Source organism: Cyanistes caeruleus, chromosome 12 (genome assembly GCF_971803275.1).
Source record: "Cyanistes caeruleus chromosome 12, bCyaCae1.hap1.1, whole genome shotgun sequence".
Taxonomy (NCBI): Eukaryota; Metazoa; Chordata; class Aves; order Passeriformes; family Paridae; genus Cyanistes; species Cyanistes caeruleus.
The window spans coordinates 17,128,784-17,148,733 of record NC_141712.1 but is presented as its reverse complement, the minus strand read 5'-3'; the positions used below and the strand labels follow the sequence as shown (position 1 = coordinate 17,148,733).

The 19,950-nt window shown below is 37.7% G+C and overlaps 1 protein-coding gene across 3 annotated transcripts in view; it reads right to left on the bottom strand.

The window, feature by feature from the left end:
* Positions 1–2,053: 2,053 nt before the first annotated feature.
* CDYL2 (chromodomain Y like 2) overlaps positions 2,054–19,950 on the bottom strand; it is a 59,587-nt gene continuing 41,690 nt past the window's right edge. For all 3 annotated transcript variants that reach the window (XM_086847547.1, XM_023934548.2, XM_086847548.1), the window contains exons 4-7: positions 14,189–14,361; positions 9,478–9,688; positions 8,632–8,775; positions 2,054–6,528 (exon numbers count right to left, since the gene is read on the bottom strand). In XM_086847547.1, coding sequence (XP_086703673.1) covers positions 6,370–6,528; positions 8,632–8,775; positions 9,478–9,688; positions 14,189–14,361 — 687 coding nt within the window. In that variant the 3' untranslated portion in view covers positions 2,054–6,369. The remainder of the gene's footprint in view (positions 6,529–8,631; positions 8,776–9,477; positions 9,689–14,188; positions 14,362–19,950) is intronic.

Here is a 19,950-nt window from a genome sequence, read left to right as displayed (position 1 = left end):
CTGTGAAGGAGTTTGCTGTGCTATCTGTCAGCCACTGAGGTTTCTTTAGAAGCAAGTGAAGTCAGGAGGAGGATCTCCATTAATGCTGGTGGCTCTTGACTTGGATCCATAGGGTTTGTTCAAGTGATACCAGTGTCATGAAGTGATAAGGAAAGGTATTACAGTCCAACAATTTTTAAAGTTACTAAATACAAAAGGTTTTATTTTCTCAAAATGAAAATTGCCTTCTTTCTCCCATAGTACTCTTAACTGTTCCAGATGAAAATTACTGAGTCACACCAGACAGACTTAATAATTGGAATTTAACAAAGTTTTTAACAGTTGTATTTTTATTATACATCTGTCATGAGCAAATTTGTAAAACCAAGGAAAGAGTATAAATTAAAGCAAAGTGGTGCTAACAAAGTTCAAATGGTTTGAATTCTAGAGGGGGCTGTTAGTCTGGCTTTCTTAGTAATCTGAAACTCTCCACGCCATGACTGGAGATTGGTTTTAGGTTAAATCAGAGTTATGAAGAGATGCATTATGTTTGATTAAATTTTACTTCTGAGGGGGTTTCATGACAAAAAAGACACCCAAGGAGGGGTGAATTCCTGAAGTTAATATGTCCAGAATCAAACCTAACTTTTTCCTTTGCAAGTAGATTGTCCCCTAGTCCAACTTCTGACAATTGTTTTGCTTTGAACTCCCCCAGTGTTTAAAATTGTCTTTCTGTTATTTTTCACATGCTTTCATTTGCTTTCAGAACCTCTCCTTGTTCTTGCCATATGCAATATTGTTTCTGTTATTCAAAATGAAGAGTGGCACATCTTAGTGTATGCAGAGCTTTGACCTGTTTTTATACCTTAATTAGGATTAATACTTTCCTGTTCTTTTATACATACAATTACTTCTTTATATTTACTTAACAGGTTGCTCCTTCTTGTAATTTGTGTATTAAGTTGCCACAACAAGGACTGACATTTGAAAAAGCTCCCCCCCACATATTTGGATGAGGTTTTTAATTTTAAAGAATTTTTGATTTCTTTTAAAAATGAGTTATTTAAAATGAAATTTACATGTTGATAATTTGTGTCAAAACTAAACCAAACTTATCAGTAAAACTGTTAGACAGGAAAAGTGTTGCACCGGTTCATCATGTGCATGTTGCTCACAGTCCATTGGATGCTACAAAAAGTTAATTCCTGACAAGAGTCGCCTTAATAAATAATTGGATTTGTTGATAGTGAAGCAAGACTAGATTGCTCAATCCTCTGCTCCAAATAGCTGACCATGGTTTTTACTAACAGTGTCTGTCAGTTTAAAGCCAACCAATATAATTGCTAGAACATAATTGTTTCCTTTGAGTGAAGTGTAGGTCATTTTTTCAGACCTTGTTATATAGCTGGGTTGGCTTACCCTGGCTCTCTGTAAAAATATCCTTCCTTTTCTGCCCCAGGCAGAAGTAATTTACAGTTACTCTTCTAATGACAGGAGATACATGATTGGAAATATCATTTGTGGATGCTATGGGCAAAGCATCCCCTGGTACACAAGAGCCCCTAGCAAGAATGTTGTCTGGAGCCATGTGGGGGCCCACAGGCTGATCCATCTTCTCCTGCACCAGGTTAGAGCTGGGCTGAATCTTGGTCCTCCTGGCAAACACCACTTCCAAATCAAATTTCCTGATGTGGAGCTAAAATCCTTCCTGGAGCAGCTGGTTCTGGGTAGGAATGCTTTAGGTAATGTACATGTCAAATAGTGGAAGTGATAATGGGGTTCCTAGAAGTGCTTTTGTGAGACAGTTCTTGGTGGATTTCTTGGACTTGATCAAGAAATGGTAATTGAAATGGATCATAACTGATTTCAGAGAGTTCTCAGTGCAGCATCTCTTAGTGCCCTGGGTTTTGCCATTTGAAAAAAAAAAAAAAAAAAAAAAAATCCTTGGAAAAGCGTGCTGTGTGCCTGGTCCCTTTGGAAAGGCAGGAGCCTGTGAATAATATTACCATATATCATGGCTACCACTTACCACGTTTGTTCTGATTATGTAAAACTGAAAATCACTGCATTGAAATGAAGTTTCAATGTTTTTATTCAAAGCAGCTTCTCACAATGTATAAATACTGCATATTAACACACATGAAAAATACAACTTCTAAGGCACCCAGAAATGTGTCCATACACTAGTTACAGGACCATCAACAAATAAATTGTGTACAATTTGATCTAGACAGTCAATATTTGATATATCAGAAGATACAAGTCCCTCAGTACTGTACCAGTTTCAGAAAATATTTACAACACTGTGATATAGGGGTGCCTGTACCCTTATAATATTATAATATGTACTCATCATTACAAATATTAGAAACTGTTTTAGTCTGTTCCATGGCATTCTGACAAAATAACTTAAGGGCCTAATTTGCAAAGTTCTACAATTAATTATTTGTGCAAGTTCTGAAAATAAATTTACATTGACATAACTTGTGAATTTTTGGTTCTTTGCTTCATCTCAGAGGTTTGGTAATAAGCCTTACCAATAGACATGCCATCCCAGCTGAACATCACTCCTTTCCCAATAGCTCAGTGGATACATCTTTCCCCCTTACACCTGACATGGATGAGGACGCAGTGTTTGAAGCAGAAAAAGACTGTTTGATCTTCAGAACAAATGTCAAACTAGTTCACTGGCAAAGGAACTAATGCTTCGTTAGAACAATGCAATTCTTTGGTCCTTTGTATTTTATGGAAGGCATAACATTTTTATTCACTAAAAATCGAAATCCTGTCTGTGAGCAAGCAAGCTAGTGAATGACTTTCAGTGTAGTATTTAAAATAGCAGTAAAGAGATTTAATATGGCTTAAAACATACGGTTAATTGGGCAGACACAGATAACACATCGAGGATAGCGAGTACCCAAATGTACTATGATAAGATTGTCTATAAGTCTCTTATGTAAACTTCTTTAGTGTCTCCTAAAGAGTGCTGGCTTTAGCCAGATTTGACTTTTATAGACCCAGCCACACAAAGCCTGAGATTAAACTACCATGGTTGGGAGCACAAATGCACAGTTTATATATAACAAAGCCCATGCTGACAAGTCTACCTATGTTGTTCAAAAGAAACAACCCGTATTATCCTTTTCACAAGAAAAACTTAAGGCCCTGTACTCTGATTTGCTAACTTTCTTACAGCAATTATTTGGGGAAGTCCTTAGTGCTACATAAGCAATTATGCAGCTTTAAAGATTTCTTGTACCTAATGGTAAGGCTTATTCACAAATGCAATACATTTATAAATTATATTTAAAACTGTAAAGGCTGGCAAAATAATTAAAAAACCCAAAACCAAAAATAAAACAAACCCCAACCAAAATTGTCTGTTCATCCCTAACATTAAAAGAGCATTTCGTTCTAATGAAAAACTATTGGCACAAAACCATTATATTATAGATTAAAAGAACAGTTCATAGTAGTGAAAAAGATTGCCTAAAACGCATACCCTAACCTACCACAGAAATATAAAAGTTTATATTTTGAAAATATATACTGTATTAAAGTTTGTAAGCTTATTTATTTAAACAGAAATGTACTGAAATAGTAAACTAAGCAACACTTATCTACAGCAAAAATATACATGCAGGACAACACAAAATAAATTGCTTACCTTTAATTTCTACAAATGCAAAACTGTAGATTTTTAAAGATTGTACAAAACAATTTACACAAGAATAAAATAACATACTTAAACAACAAATTGCATTTTTAATCTTAAATACTGTGAATATTAGTAAAGGTACCCAGACTAATATGTACAGTACATCTAGATATCTGAATACCTAGTAAGGATAGAAACACAAGAGAAAACTCAGATTCTGATATTTAAATACTGGAAAAGAAGCTTTCAACATTGTTATTACTCTTTTTTTGACGGGAAAATAGATTCCATGAAAACTAGATTGTAACTGTATAGATATGAATAATTAAAAATGTTAACTATGGTTAGCGCTTGCTTTAATGGAAAAATAATTATAGAAAATGTATTTCAACCATTCCTTTGTCATAAAAAATGCTAAGATACAGATATCTGAAAATTCAGATGAAATGGTGCAGTTTAAAAGATCCAACAACGTAAGATTCTTCTCTTTGCAAATCTCGTTCAGAACGCATTCCTTCACATTGCTGAGCAATCTTGCTATATTTATCTACAAAAAGTAAGCATAGTATGGAAATAAACTTCCTAATATCTTATTAACACATGATTAGGAGTTATGGCTCTCTGGACGGGAATAAAGGAAATAAAGGAAATTGAGGAATTGTGGTATTTTCCATTGGCTTTTTTCTTTTTCTGAAGGTGAATGCTGGAGGCCTGATTGTGCAAACTCGTGTGTGTGAGTGGTTTTCACTTGGGTGATTCCTCTTTTTCCATGTGCACCTGCCCCACCAGGGGCTCGGGGCCTCGAGCCCCCTTTGTTGTGGACAAAAGCGAGGGTTCGTATAAAACAAGTGGTGCATCCATCACTTCAAACAGTTATTGAAAGAGTTCTCTTTCAGTCATTTTAAATAAGCTAATGGTTTCAATAAGTTTCTTTTAAAAACATTTTAAAGAGGCTAATTAGAAGGCAGATTCTGTCTTTTTAATGAAGGATTTCCATAAGAACTTCTGCATTTAGGGTAATGATTTCCTTAAAATTCAGTACAATTAGGGCATAAAGACAGCACTTCTAATTATTTTTGGAAAAAGAAATGTTACATTAATATGTTGAAGGCTACTGTTTACTGTAATCACCTGTTCATTAACTTTACAAAGGCTTTGTTGAAACTCTTTATGGAAATTCTAAGAGGGAGAAAGCTGAGCAGCCTCATTTGCAGAGGTTTAAATCATAGTAAGTCACTGAGCTCAAGGATGGAGAGCAAGTGCACAAATTACAAAGCAAACAAATGTGCAAAGCTTCTGCTTCAAGAGGTTTCAATTTGGGCGTACTCTAATGGCAGGTGAAGTCTCAGAGCATGCTCCTGTCCTTTCCACACAACTGCCCATAGCAGGAAAGAACCGAGAGAGATCCAGTGTTCAGAAGTCAGTCAGTGTCACTGAACAGTACTAGGATCACATTCAGAAAGAGCAGATTGGATTTTCCTTGTTTATTGTGGACTGCTTTTATGGATAGCCGTAACTTCTTGTAACATGTGGTTGGGGTGGCCAGGTGGAGAGCTGGGAAAAGCAAAGCAAAACCTCTGCCTCCACTGAGTTCAATGCCTAGCACCTTGTATAAACTGCTGGCCCACACCCAAAGGCCTCCAGAGCAGAAATTATCTCACACCTGAGGAATCAGGCAACTAGACTAAGGCTCATAAGGATTTGCTTTTAGACTTCAGACCAAAAGGGGTGTTTAAACCTGAAAAACAGTACGATGCCACGGAACGGCACCATTCACCCTGTTACTGATATCCGGCTAACAGGAATATAGTAAACTTAAATAAAGCATCTAGTTGGCAAGCCCTTCAGTGCTCCTCAAGAAGGCAGAAAGTGAAGAGAGACCTAAGGGGGACTCACTGTGTCAGAACCCACTTTTTTTCTCTTAACCGTGGTGAATTAATCTGTTTTCATACATTTTTTTTGTACAATTTTACACATAGAGGAGCATGCACGTGGCTGTTTCATTTACTGCCCACAACATTCTGTGGGTTTTTTATATATTCTTTATTTTTCTACTCAGGTTGCTGCTAAAAATGTGTTTGCATTCTCATGTGATGCCTTTAATTCATCAAAAGGGAAATATGAAAATAAGATCTGTGATCAATAAACAGTTGAATATGAACACAAAATAAATAAGTTAAATAAATTTAACAAAGAAAAAAATTCTAGTAGTTTTTGTAAACTAACTTTACATATTATACATATAAATTATCAGATTTTTTCATTAAACTGTTAGAACTTAGAAAAAAATAATTAACATATTTCTAACATATGGTTTTTGGGTCTACAAAAGGTCATGCTGACCCGGATTTTAGACTGAGCCTTCTGTGTCAGCCCAGATATGCTGCAACAGCAAGAATAAGTTAAAAAGGACAGACAAAATAAACCCTTACAGGTGGGTGAGCCTTGCTGGGCCTCAGTGGTGCTTCTCAGCACATGGAATGTAGAGTTGGATGTGGGTGAGCAATGTGAAAGATGCAGCCTCTGCACAGGTTACGTGCACTGAACGCCTGCCCACGTCTTGGTTACACAAAATCAAACCGGCTACAAGCAGCTGTGTAGCTCACACAGCCACAGGCATTGGGATCACGGTCACAAATTCCTCACTGATGCATTGCCTCTGCTTCTCAAACATGGTCATGTCTGACTCTGGTCACAACTGGAGCAATTTCTCTTTAAGTTAGGCCAAGATATCAGACTTCATAAATTTTGTCTTGCAAGTAGCTGAATAATGAATCCAGTCCTTTGGAAGAACTCCACAGCTGTTTTAGCATCTGACACTCCTTCTCATTCACATCTTCAAGTCCGGATTTCAGGAAGCTCCGCACGAGACATTTGGACTCTTCCAACACCTAAAGCCAAAATACGACTCTATTTTATTTTGAATCTGAAAAATTTACTATGGATAATGGTGTGACAAGATTTTTAGAGTCTCAACTCTGTTTTACAAGCTAAGTAATTCCTTTGGGCACAGAAATTACATTTGATTTATAGCCACAACTCCCCTTGCTGGTAGTCAGCATCTTTAAGAATTGAGGTTGATGGGTTAGTGCCAGGTTTTTAAAAGAATGAGGGATTCTAAAGTACCTTAGTTTATTGAAAACCTGCCATGAAGCACAAGAAGGAGCTGAACTCCCTCATATTGAAATGAAAATGTGTGAGGGACAATATACTGGCTATCTGTTTTCTGGAAGGTGGCCTTTAAGGTTAGACATGTTGGAAACCCAAACAAAAAAATGGATGTCCATTATCTTTAACAATTTTCCTTCGTCTATTATTTCTTTATCAATGCAGAAATTAATACAAAAGGGCCTTTACAGCAAATCCATTTTTAAGCCTATTTGCTTACATTTTTATAAAAGTGAAATATTTTGCAAAAGAATGGTGCTAAGCAAAACAAGCATCCTCTAAATGTGCTCTGAAGTTTGATTTACTTGGCACATACAACAAATCACCTGAGATCTTTGCAATAGAAAGCCCAACCTCAAGCCCTTAGTAATAGTTCCAAGTTCTGAAAGGCACGAAGTGCAGATCTATGGTTGCTCCCATAGTTCAGCTCATTTTCCCAGACCCATTTTTAAGCACATTGAGATTGATTCCTTTAAAATTAGTTTTTAAATACACACCACCAGTATGTATCTCACAAGGAACTCAACTGGTCAAACAAACCCAATCATAATTCCTGCATTACTGATTTTCTAAGGACAGGAGATTTAATATAATTGATACAGTGTTCTGTGGGAAGGGAGGTGCATTCTCTTCACTCAGCTTTGTCAGCACCTTCATGTTAAGCCCAGTTCCTACGTGTTGTGGATTTCAACTCTGCTATTGCACAGTAGTATTTGTCTTTAACACAAGTAAATGGTGTTAATAGCAAATCAAGGGGCCTGTGTATTTTTTGTGGTCTGTTTGTGAATAAGTCTTTGAAGGTTTATCCTTGTCCACAAGTCAGCACCGGCCTTCCTAAGGGGTCTTGAGAAAATTTCACTGACAGCCAAAACAATGAGGGAAGGAAGAATTCACAGTAAAGCCCAAAGGTTTTCCCAACTCAAATAATACATGTTATATCAGCATCATCAAATAAAATTCTGCTACATTTCCAGAGAGTTTCATTCGCAATGTCTTCTGTGAGATCTAATCTACACTTTATTTAATTAAAAATCTCTTGTGCCTCTACCTCCTTTCAAAGATCCTTTAAATGAAAGATGCTGAGACAGTTTCAGGCATAGGAAATATAGCAAGAAAGTATAACAATTTTCACTTTAATTACTGCAGTTTTATTTCAGCCAGTATCACTTTTTTCACTGCATGTTTTTTAAACAAGGATGTGCCCAGAATAGGAGTACATCTGCCTGAAGGAAAAACCCTTAGGAAGTAAAGATAGGAAAGGATTTTCTTTCAAGTTTTGTATACACAAAAGGAAAGTTATAATACACTGTGACCAGACTGTGTTCAAATCCCTCTTGTCTGGTTCTCACCTCTCCTTCACAGCAGAGCTTAGCTGGCACTATCCCACCCTTCTGGGGTGCTGTGTAGAACATTCTGCAGCAGCAGGAACTGTGCAGGTGCAGAAAGAAGGCAGATTCAGCTGAAACTTGGTAGGCCAGGACAAAGTGAAAGGCAAATCTGTTTTCTTACAGAGGTTTGTAGTTGTAGAGCTTCAGACTGTTACACCTTCATGAAGGAAATCTGTGCTAAAATCCCCCTTCAAAATCTGGGGCAAGGAGGTACCACTCATTGAATAAATACAAATACGGAGAAAGGAAATAACCCCCCACCCTTGTCCCTGAAAAATGAGAAACTCCATGAGCTCACTGATCCCTATCCAGGTTTTCTGATGTCAGCCTTCTTTCACAGGAATGGTTGTGGAAACTGAGGTCCCACATGTAACAAGCCTTGGGAGCAAACCTTACCTCTGTCAAATGTCATTTAATGAGGGAGTTGGGATTTCTTACCACTGCACTGCAGGATGCCATTTCTTTCACTCGTAGCATCACTTCTTGGCTAAATGTTGTTGGCCAAAATACTTGTGACACCAGTCCTCTGCTGCAGGCTTCCTGTGCTGTCAGCTTTCTCCCACAGAACAACATTTCATTTGCCTGTGAAACCAAAAGATTCTGGTAATCTTGGGTTATAATTCCCTTAAAATTTTTCTCATACTTGCCTGCTATTTTTACGATTAAATTACAAATGTTCTTCTGTATCTTTCCATACTGCAAAATACTTTAAAAGGAGTTTCAGTAGCTATTTAAGGATTGTGCAGGTGGCCAGAGCACAGCATGGGTTTAATTTAAGAGAAATGTGCTGGCATGCATGGTGAATCTGTATTGCTGATCTTACAAGAGTAACTGTCAGAGATACTGTGTCGAGAGTCATGGAACCCAGTAGGAAATATTTGTGGGGCAAATTCTGATTTATTATACTGGTAAAAGCTAAGCAGTCTTACTGGAATCATTGTGGATTATCTTTAAAGAGCAGAGAGCTGTATCTGGCTGTAATACTGCCCACTCCTAACATAATGCAGACAGCAACTCTGCAAGGTTATTCTGCTAATGTAGTTCTTCACTTTTCTATCATGATGTTGACAATCTTTGCTTTTTCAATCTTTCTTGTGTATAGCAGGTGTTGTATATTGAGCTCCAAGGTTATTCTTTGATAAGAAGTTGTCAGTGATTGGATGAACTTTCCACAGATTTCATTTCCATTAAAGACAATTAAGAAAATGGTTTACTTTTTAAAGAGAGACAGAAGATCAGGAATTTATGAAAGGTTCTTCAGCAATTTGATGTGGAAAACCTTACCAGTGCGACACCCAGAATTTGTGGGAATGTGTATGATGAACAGCCAGCTGGAGTGAGTCGGATTGTTGCATAAGGTGTCTGAAACCAAGCCTTCTCACTTGCCCAAACGATATCACAGAGTGGTAAAATAGAAGCTCCTAACCCCAGAGCAGGGCCGTTGATAGCAACCACAATTGGCTTCTTAAATTGAATAAAAGCTTTTACAAAATCCCTAAAATAAAAAAATAAAAGAAAGATCTTGAATATAAAAGTAACTCATAAATACCCAAGTTTAAAGTACTTAATCTGAAAGCAAATTAGAACCACAGAAGAACACAACAAATGCCCAGTTTTATGAAGTCAGAACTGCAAGATATTTTCTAGTTTGCACATGGAAAAGTTTGCTTATTTTTAGTTATTTAATCTTTCTGGGTAACTGGGTTATTGCATAGGTTTGTGTATGTTGTATTAAGTGGATTGCACTGAGTGTTGTACTTTTTGCAGAAAGGTTTGGTTTGGTTTAGTTTTACTTCTGGACCAGTAACTCCTGAGTCTGTGCACACAACACTCCTTGGTTTGCTCCACAGTGGCTGGGATGGACCTGGTTTGGCTACTGATGAAATATTATAGTCTGAATATTTATTTTTTTTGGAAAGTTCTCTTAAGATCCTGTATCAAAGGTTGCTGCAAGTCCCATCAGTGGACTGGGAGACTGTCAATGTTTATGGCATACCAGCAGAAAGAACAAGATGTTCGAAGGGGAGTCAGAGAGAGAAAAGTTTGAACAGGACAAGTGATCTTCAGTTGGATCTTCATTGCAAAAGTCTTCAGCAAAGCAGTTGCAAAGCAGATGCCCTTGCCTGACTACCCCAGTAATGTGATGAGAAATAACAGGGAAGTTAAATGTCATCAGATTCATCTGTGTGAATGAGCTAGAATATGTTAAATTCTGTGCAATGAGGAGATCTTTTAAATAAGTTACCTACCAGCAACGGTGGAAAGACATCTGTTGAATGGAACAGCCTTTATGCCAATTAGGAAAAAGCAAGAGTGTAATTGTGGGCAAATTATGGTCTCCAGCAGCTCGGTGCACAGCAGGTATATGGAGGCAAACGGGATGCTCAGTTACGTTAGAAAAAAGACAGGGATAAATCAAATTCCAAGCAAAAGAGGAAATTGAGATTCTGTCCCTGCACTGGGTATTTATTAGCTCCAGAGTCCATCTTTGCTGCCAGATTTTAGGAAAGAACTTTTATCAAATGTGCCCTTTGATAAGTTGCTGCTCTCCCACTGAGGTCAAAAGGATGTACCTGAACCTCTGTACCTGAACACAGGTGGGTCTTGCAGGTTAGAGGGCCCATGTGGCAACTGGGCTGAAGTGTGGGGGCACTGGCTGTATTTTAAATGATGACAGAGTCTGAGATGACCTAGCATTAAATTTTCAAGGGTTTGCAAGTCCTCTAGTAAGGAGTTAATTTTTGACCACGGGAAAATAGAGAATTGCTGCATCTCTGTTCACCAGTAGTAAACCAGGAGATCACTGTCAAGACAAAGAGAGTGAAATAAGGAACATTATTTTTGTCTCTTCAAGACCACCTTTGTCTAGAGGAGAGCAGGGTTGAGAGTTGTGATTAGTTTTCATTGCAGGAATAATGCTGTTCCCTTATCTCATTATTTCTTTGTTTGTTTATGACTGAGTAGTGACTGTGGATCACTGCACCTTATTAATTCCAGAATTTTGAGAACCTCAGTAGTTATGTAAGCCTTCCAGACAGGACTAGAGTTGGGAATAGGGATGTGATGAATGATAGGTAAAGAGAAAGCAAACTAAGGATAAATGTTGGCAGTAAATCTGAGGACCATGTGGAAGCAGGTAAAACCTGGAGAAAAGCGAGAATCACGGTGATAAAGAGACTGGAAGTGAATATGGAAAAGCAATTGGGGATGTGGAGAGGAAACAGATAATGTGGAGGAAGAACAAAGCAGAACACATTAATGGAGGGGAAGGGTTGAAGGAAAGCTGAAGGAAGTCTATGAGTGAACAAGGAAGGGAGGACCTGGAGAGAGAGGAACATAACATTGAGAAGGCACAGCAAGCCTCTGACACGAAGGAAGAATGGGGAGCACAGAGGATGGTAAAATGGATAGGTGTGGAACATGCTACCTATAGGATGGAGTGGAAGGCTACAATATTGGGAGATGATGAGTGGGACAAATGCCTGCCTTTGGTCTTCAGAAGCTGCAGTGATCAGCACTCCATTTGTTTCCTGTTTGGTACGTTGTTTCAGTTTCATCTCTGTACCCTGATCCTGGCATGTTTCCTTGTCTCCAAACCATAAGTTTGCACAGGGAGTTTCTGGGTTACAGGATCCTTGTTTCAATTCAAAGCAGTCTTTGAAAAGGATTTCAGATTATAGCTGTTGTTGCTCAGTAGATCCAGATGCTCAAAGATAGGAAGAAGTGTCTGCAGAAGGCTTCTGGATTTGCTAGAGCATATCTATGAGGCTGACCATTGAATACACGCCGGGAAGCCCAGACACCTCGGCACTGTTTCAGGCTCTTGCTGCTGGTCAAGGCTTGTAGGTAAATCCAGGGCTGTAAATAAGCTGAGCAAGTAAATTTGTCTGATTTCTTCTGAGCACACCCAGAAAGTTGTGGCTCAGGTCCCACAGAGCTGCCCAGCTGATGGTGTGAGCCCAGTGGTAGGAATGCCTTCCAGGGAGTGTCAATCCCAGGGCTCTGCAGGCCATGCTGTGCAGCCTGTCAGCCCTTTCCCTGCTCTGGGAGGGCGTGTGGATGGTGGCAGCTCAGACTGGTGGGTCTGGGATGGATCTGGGATGGATCTGGGATGGCTCTGTGAGCAGTCCCTGCAGAGGAGCTGCTGTGCCACACATCCATTCATTGCCAGCCCCGGTGGCTGAGGACACAACACCAATGAATGGAGCATTCATGGGAGAGAAGACTTGACAGGGACTGAAACTTCAGAGGTAACGTGTGACCGGAGAGCCACACTTTGGAAAGTGGAAACACATGGTAACCAAGATTTCATTTTCACTTTGATGCTAGTCTAACTTGATGTAGAGCAGTGGAGGCAGAGATCCGTGGATGTATTTTAGGACATCCAAACCACTGAAAAAAGCAATGGACATTTTTTCTTCTCTTATTACAGTTTATTTTCCATGAGCTGAGTCCTTTGTTCACAGAAAGCACAGAGAGTGCTAAATGGAAAACGTAGGGTATTGTTTCCAGAAGTACAATAAAAATCTATTTTCAGTGGGCTGGAAGCGGACATTCTTGACAAGGAGCAGTACATTGTACCAATACTTCAAGAGTGTTCTGTGAGTCCAAGGCTGGAAAAACTGACTATCACAGTCTGGCTTATACTTATTTCAATGTTGGATTGATAAGTATACCTGTGTATTAGATGTGTGCAAATAAATGTAAACTTATATAACAATACCTAACTGCAATTTTTACAAGAATAATACTAAATTTGTATCTTTTGGTGGGTGGTGAGTGTGCCTGTGTTTTCAAACAAGACTAGTGATTTTCTTCCCTCACGTTTTTTTTTGGTTCCACATTGTTAGAAACCTCTCACATTTAAAAAATAAACTTCGGCTGTGTCCTTCAAAGGGTTTCTCTTTTCAAAACTATCACTCCATGATATTAGAGCATAGTTAGAGTCTTATAAACAGATTGTAACTTATTACATTTAAGAAGTATTTTTTAAAGTCTTTCAAAATAATTGCTACTTTGAGAATTTAAAAAGTTTTTAACCTGGAATCCAAACTGATCTGCAGTTGTTGTAACCAAGATAATTGATTTTTAATGTATTTTGTGTAATACCTAAACCTGATCTTATGTTATGTTAATAAATCCCAAGTAGAGATATCTTGTAAAAATAATTCTTTAATATTCCTTCACACAATTGTTGCATAATGTTTTAAAGCTATCAGAGGCATATTTATTTGTAGAAAATGGGGGGTGGGAAAGGGACCAAATTGTGTCCTGGTACAGACTGGTGAAATACCATTGGCTTTAGTGGAATAATGTTGATTTATACTGGAAGATCTACCTTGTGGATAATGGAATATTTGGTGATGTGTTGTGCAGATTGATTTGCAGACTGCATGTCATAAACCCTGGAATTCTATTAAGGTGATGTGATATATATATATATATATATATATATGTATAAGGAAAGTTACATTTTAGTTACAAAAATAAAACTACATTTACATATATATTAAGTAATTTAAATTTAAGAAGAAGAGTGGAGACCCTTCTAGTAAGGTTCTGAAATACAGTGGCAGACTGCTGTTTCAACAGAATATGAGTAAGCCATGGATTCCCATTTGGACTGAAATTAATTAAAACGATGAACATTAAAACAAGTAAAAGATCTGCCTTTCAGGAACCACTTTAGAACATGAAGCAATACTGAATTTGGAAAAACAGCAAAAAAGTTGTATTTGAATTTGGAGGAATGATTCGAAATATTAAATACAGAGAATTAGAATAAAATAAATCCCTATGGATATTAGCACTGGAAGAAATGTGCTTTCTTTGCTAATACGGAAAGGTCCAAGTTTCTTTTTACTAAACAAATTTGCAGGACTATAATTAGAATGCAATCAACATTTAAATATACAACATTTTTGGACCTGATAAATATCTTTATAATCACACACTGCATTTCATAATTTAGAGATCATAGGTAAGCTTGGGTCACCTTATAGCTTCTGCAATCCTAGTGCTTTCCTTTCTTCTGTCATTGGATAACCTGCCAATTAAATATGAGTAATCTAGGCCACTACAGAATACACTTCCCACTGCGCTGAGAAGTAAGAGTTTACTGTCATCAGCTGATGCATTGCACAATGCTCTCCGAACTTCCTTCATGATCTGTGGATAAAGAAAAGTAAACAATTCGACATGCATGCCGTGGCAATATCATTTCCCTACTTTTACAAACCTTATTGATTTTGAGAGTCTTAAATTTTGGGCACTATTAATAGTTACATCAATTATATATATAATTTTAATATAGAATGATATTAGAATCATTAGAATGATAACACTGAGAGTTTGCAAAATATTTTATATTTGGCAGTGCTTTGTTGATGTTTTACTAATTCAAAGAGGTTTTAGGACTTGGCAGTTCTTTGGTCTATGGGAAATTCTACCCAGATTATGTTATTTGACTGCAATTTAATAATTTCAAATATCACTTTTTTATATTCATTGTGTACATCACTGTATCCTCGGGAACATGTTTATCACAGCAAAAGCTTATTAATAACCTCAACAGCTTGAAAGGAAAAATTTGTAAACCCCAGTTTTCAGTTCTTCAACTACTTTATATGACTTCAACCAGAGCAAAGCAGGACAAGAGGACATCATATATATCAATATGACAAATATATTATTCATTTTTCTGAAGTCAGTGACATTTTTACAGTTTACGAAAGTTAAATCATAAAAGTCCCTTAAAAAAGAGACATTTTGACTTTGATTTACAACTGGATCAAGCTATTAATTGCACAATAAATCAAACCTAATCAAAATCTGTATAGAATTGAGCTGCTGGTATTGTAGGAAAACGGCCTTTCACCTGAGCAGAGAATTGTTTCCTAATGATTTTTAAAAGGAAATAGTATTTCATAAATGTCTGATGGCTAACTTCTTGTTTGGTCACAGCTGGGCGTGGTTTGTGAGCTGTAACTCATTTCAGTCCCCTCTCCCCTATAATGTGCACCTCACTGTAAATAATTTGCTCCTCACTGCAAGGCCCCTGATTTCATCTAGTGTGACACCTCCTATCCTTAATCATACCCACGTGTCAAAGTATTTCCTATAGACATGGTCCTGCTGCCTCAAATTTTCTGCTTTTGCACTGAAAGATTTGCTGCTGGTGTAAATTTAGGTAAGAGAGAGCTAAATGTGGCTGAGGATTTAAATAGTTTCCATTTCAGAGAAACCCAAGATTTTTAGCCTGTGATTATTTCTGTTCACTACTTTCTGTTACCAAAACTTCTTTAGATCTCTGAAGTGCCTTAAGAAATGTCCCTAAACACTGAAGTTTTGTTGATGCCACCCCCTAGGTAGCCTTTTAATAGAAATCCTATGGATTGTGCTGCTTTCCCTATGGGTTTGTGGGAAGGTGAGTATTACTGGCTGCTGGGACCGGGCATGAGAGAGCAGGTGGTGAACTTTTAGATGCTTCACTTTTACAAGAGCACTTCAGAACGCCTGTAATACTGAGTGTATGACAGTGGGTGGAAGTGAAGTAATTAAAAGCTGCAGAATTTGGAAGTGTATTTGAAATTCTTATGCAGGTACAAAAATGTCATCAGCGATTTTAGGAGCACTGTTTATTCTGAGACTCTCAGAGGCTGTCTCAGCCCTCAGCTGGGAGAAACACAGCAACACTACACATATAATGGGGAAACAAAGGGGAAAAACCCCTGAAACCTCTGTTCAGTGTTAAAGGAGAAACTTTAGAATGTGGTAGATATTAAAATTAAAAAAAAAAAAGTACTTTGGTTTTCCTAGTTCCGTGTGAATGCAATGTTGTCCTCTTAATTCACTGTAAAAGGTCTCACAGTCAGCTCTTTCTTAGGGTGAATGTATAAATAATATTAGGGAATACCAGTCAAACATTTTTCTGTTCAGTAAGGAATGTTGCATTAAGTTTGATGCCATGATACCCATTCAGCAAGTTTCTTTATTATTCCCCTTCATCCAGTGGTATTTGCCTAAGTGCCACCTTTTTGCTGTTACTAGTGCTCTCCTTCACACATATCACTGATGTTACAAACCTGCCTCTTTTTTATCTCTCCCCTCACTCATCTGGATGACTAAAGCCATCTAAAACCCATCCAAATTTTGGTACAGAGGTTACCTTTCTTGTAAGAAAAACTAGTATTTTGCCATCACTGTTTTTTCAGTATTCTGGAGAGAATGACATTGAGTCTGTTATTAGGAATCAATTTCTCAGAAATGGTTAATAGTGGGAAGGCTTTGGTTACTATTTTTAAGCAGAAGGGGAAATTTAATACCCCTGCTCCAGGTGTTTCTATCAAAAGAAACCAGGAAACTATTATGTATCAGCATTTCCAGGCTCCAAAAGGTATGCTTTTCTCTAAAGAGCCTTAAGTTTGTCATTAACTTTATCATCCAAAGGTGCTTGGAGGCTCATTGGAATCCAGCAATGCCAGCCAAGTCAGTGCTCACTCTCTGGGTCAGGAACCTTGCCATGATTTCTTTGCAGTCCAAAATTCCCTGGGTTTCTTTGTCACTCAGCCTGGTTATGGGCACTGCTGCTCGTGCTGCCTCTGGAGCCTTGGCTTTCCCCTTGGGTTTATCTGGGGATGGGCATTTCTATCCAGCTATTTCAATGATCCCATGGAAGCTACAAACAGGAAAATAAAGATAAAAGAGCTGGTTTGTCTGCAGGGCTGCAGAACTGTGTATTGAGCTGTACAATTGTAAAATAAATATAATTTTAGCTCAGAATTGCTCTCTGTTTTTAAGGACAAATTTGCGTTTAATGTGGGTTGAATTCAGTTCTCAAATACAGAGATACAATCTGTCTTTAGTTACATTTCTTTGTCAGATTCCATATTCTTTTTCTTTCTTCCATAGTCCTTAAACCTTTCCCCATCTTGTTAAAACTATGGCATTTGCCCAATTAAATTTTATTTTCTCTAGTGGACCAGATCTAATACTACTATTTCCAGAGCTCCTTAGCAATATTCTCCAGATCTGTGCTTTTATTAATTAGCTTTTTTATGGTCTTTCATGTAATTTTCATTTGTGGGGACAGTATTTCTATTTGAATGCATTTGATAAAATTTCCGAGGAAGTATTTACAGAACAGTATGGGCCAGTTATTTAAATTATGATAGTTGACTGGATTGTAAATTTGGACCAGACCTAGTGCTTCACTTACTGTTTTACTGAAACCCAAACATATAATAAAATTATCACCTTCTCAGAAGTTGCTTGTATTTTTAATCCTGTCGAGTAAATAATCTCATTAGTTCTTGAACAGGACATCTTATATTGCAAAATAAACATGAACCAGTTAAAGAATTCCTTAAACTTCCAAGAGCTTATTTTAATGCCTTTTGCTGGACGTAGGAAATTTCCAAAGGCATTTGATGCCCTTTGCTTTCCATCTTGCTTACATTCTGGGAAAATCAAAGAGCTGGGAATTTATCACCATAATTACACAAAGTATCTTGAACAGAAGTCTCTTGTTCACATAAATAGAAGCACTAGTTAAAAAAGTCAACTTCCCTAAATCTCTGAGGACTCACTGTGATATTCTTAAAGGTAATTATTCTGTAAATATTACCTTAAACCCAAATTTTAAAGCTATTCTGTTGTTCTTAGAACCTCTTCCCCACTTGTCCCTTTTTACATAGATAAACTTTGTGTTACTGATTCCCTGTCCTTTCTGTTTGGCACCCAAAGGACTCAGGAACCTCTAACGCTGCAGGCACAAGCACTGGACCAAACCCACAATTTAATTTGGTGTAGAGAGCAGAACTACAGAGAACAGAAAACTTGTACCTGCCTCTTTTTTATTATTTCCAGGTTAGGAAAAGTGAAGGCAAACCAGTGCTCCTAAATGCACCTGGCAGAACTTTAAACCCTGTTATTCACATTTGAAATTTGAAACCCAATTCTTGTGTATGAGAAGGTGCTTGAGGTAGTTCTGTCACTCTTCAATGGAAGCACTGGCTGTTTAGAGAATGTTTCACTTTTAATTCAGGGGAATATGAACTCCTATCTCTGTTAATAATGTTAAATGAGAAGAGCAGATGGGACCACTTAGTCTGAAATAGAATTTGGATCCTTGAGATGTGCTGAGTTTTAAGAGCAGCAGCATCACTGGAAGAAGAGCTTCAGGAGCAGCAAAAGTCCCACAAGAAAAAATTCCCTAATGGAATTAATAATGAAATATTTCACAAATATATTAAAAAAACAAATCTTAAAAGTAGCAAGCTTAAGCTACTGAAATAAGAACAAGCCCTGCTGTTTCATGACACTGTCTTGGAAGTTTTATAAGCTCTTGTAAAAAAATAAGAAAGAATTTCTATAGTGCCCTGAACATTTTTGCTCAGAGAGAAAAAACTCAATTACTAAAGAGGCACTGAGCCAACTTCAATCAGTGCAAAGGCTGCTGGAAAGAGCATTGGCACATTTCATGCTAAAATCACCTGCACAAATGGGGTTACCAGCAACAGAGGATGAAGAGTCAGGAAGACTTCTCTAGACTTATATTTTTGGTATAAATAAGTTCTTTGCTATTTTAATTAAATTGACATAAATAGCAGGGGCCAATGGTTGAACACAACTATTAAATTTCATCTGAAGATTCTTATAAAGCACTAAGGGAAGCAGAGCTGTTGAGGGGTGAGAGGGATTTTGTATAGGCTTAAGTTTAAAAGTGTAAAATGATTGCTTGCAGTGCACATCTTTTTTTCTTTAACGTAGATGGCTGGGTATAACCAGGCCACTATTTAAACACATCAAATAGACCTGCTCTGAATAAATGATTCATTTGCTATTTGGCAAACAAAATTTACTGAATGTCTAATAAATCTTGAAGTTCTTCACACAAAATGAAACACACTTTCTTCATTTTGTAAGAGTTGTGTGTTTCTACTTTGCATTCACTGGGGATAAAAGGCATCAAAACTGAAAATGCTCTAAACCTCCCTAAAACACTTTGTCTCACCTATAGCTATGGGTGACAAACTGCAGGGACAAGTCATTCAACACATTCCTCCTTTCAGTTCCTGGGGTTTTTGCTGTAATTGCCAGCAAGAATGTGAAATTGCCAGTCCTGGAGGTGCTGGATTTTGTGGTTTGAATGATCATGGGCAGCAGCCTGGACTGAGGCCAAAGAAGCCGTTTCATGTTTACAGCCATGAGTCTTCCAAGGGCAAGAGCCTGTGATTGCTCTTGGCCTGGATGAGGTTTAAACAGACAATCTCCATGTGAAGAACTCAATACCTGATTAATTCCTGACCATTCTGGTCAGTAAAGTGGTTTTCTAAAACGTATTTCCTGGTTTTCAAGGGAGCTTCAATAAAGGTTCTAGAAATAGTCTACGTCGGTGATGCAGGGAGAGGACTATTACATGCTTATCATTTATTCTTCCACAGAGGTGGGTTCCTGGCATATTGAAAACTTCCAGAGGATGAAATGGATTGGTTTGGCAGATCCAAAGAGCCTGAATTAATCCCCTGGTCAGAGCATCTGAACACTGCTGATGCGGAACAGCACAGCCAGCAATGTAAAGGTATGTCTGTTCTGAGTGAACACAGCAAGTCCATGATTTCATATTTTTTCAGGCCCTTGAGCTCCTTCATTTAAATTACCTGCAGTGTCAATTAGTGCTAATTAAGACAGAGATGGAATGATGGATTTGATGCAATCTAATGCATTTTAAGGAATTAGTGTTAAAAGCAAGTGTTT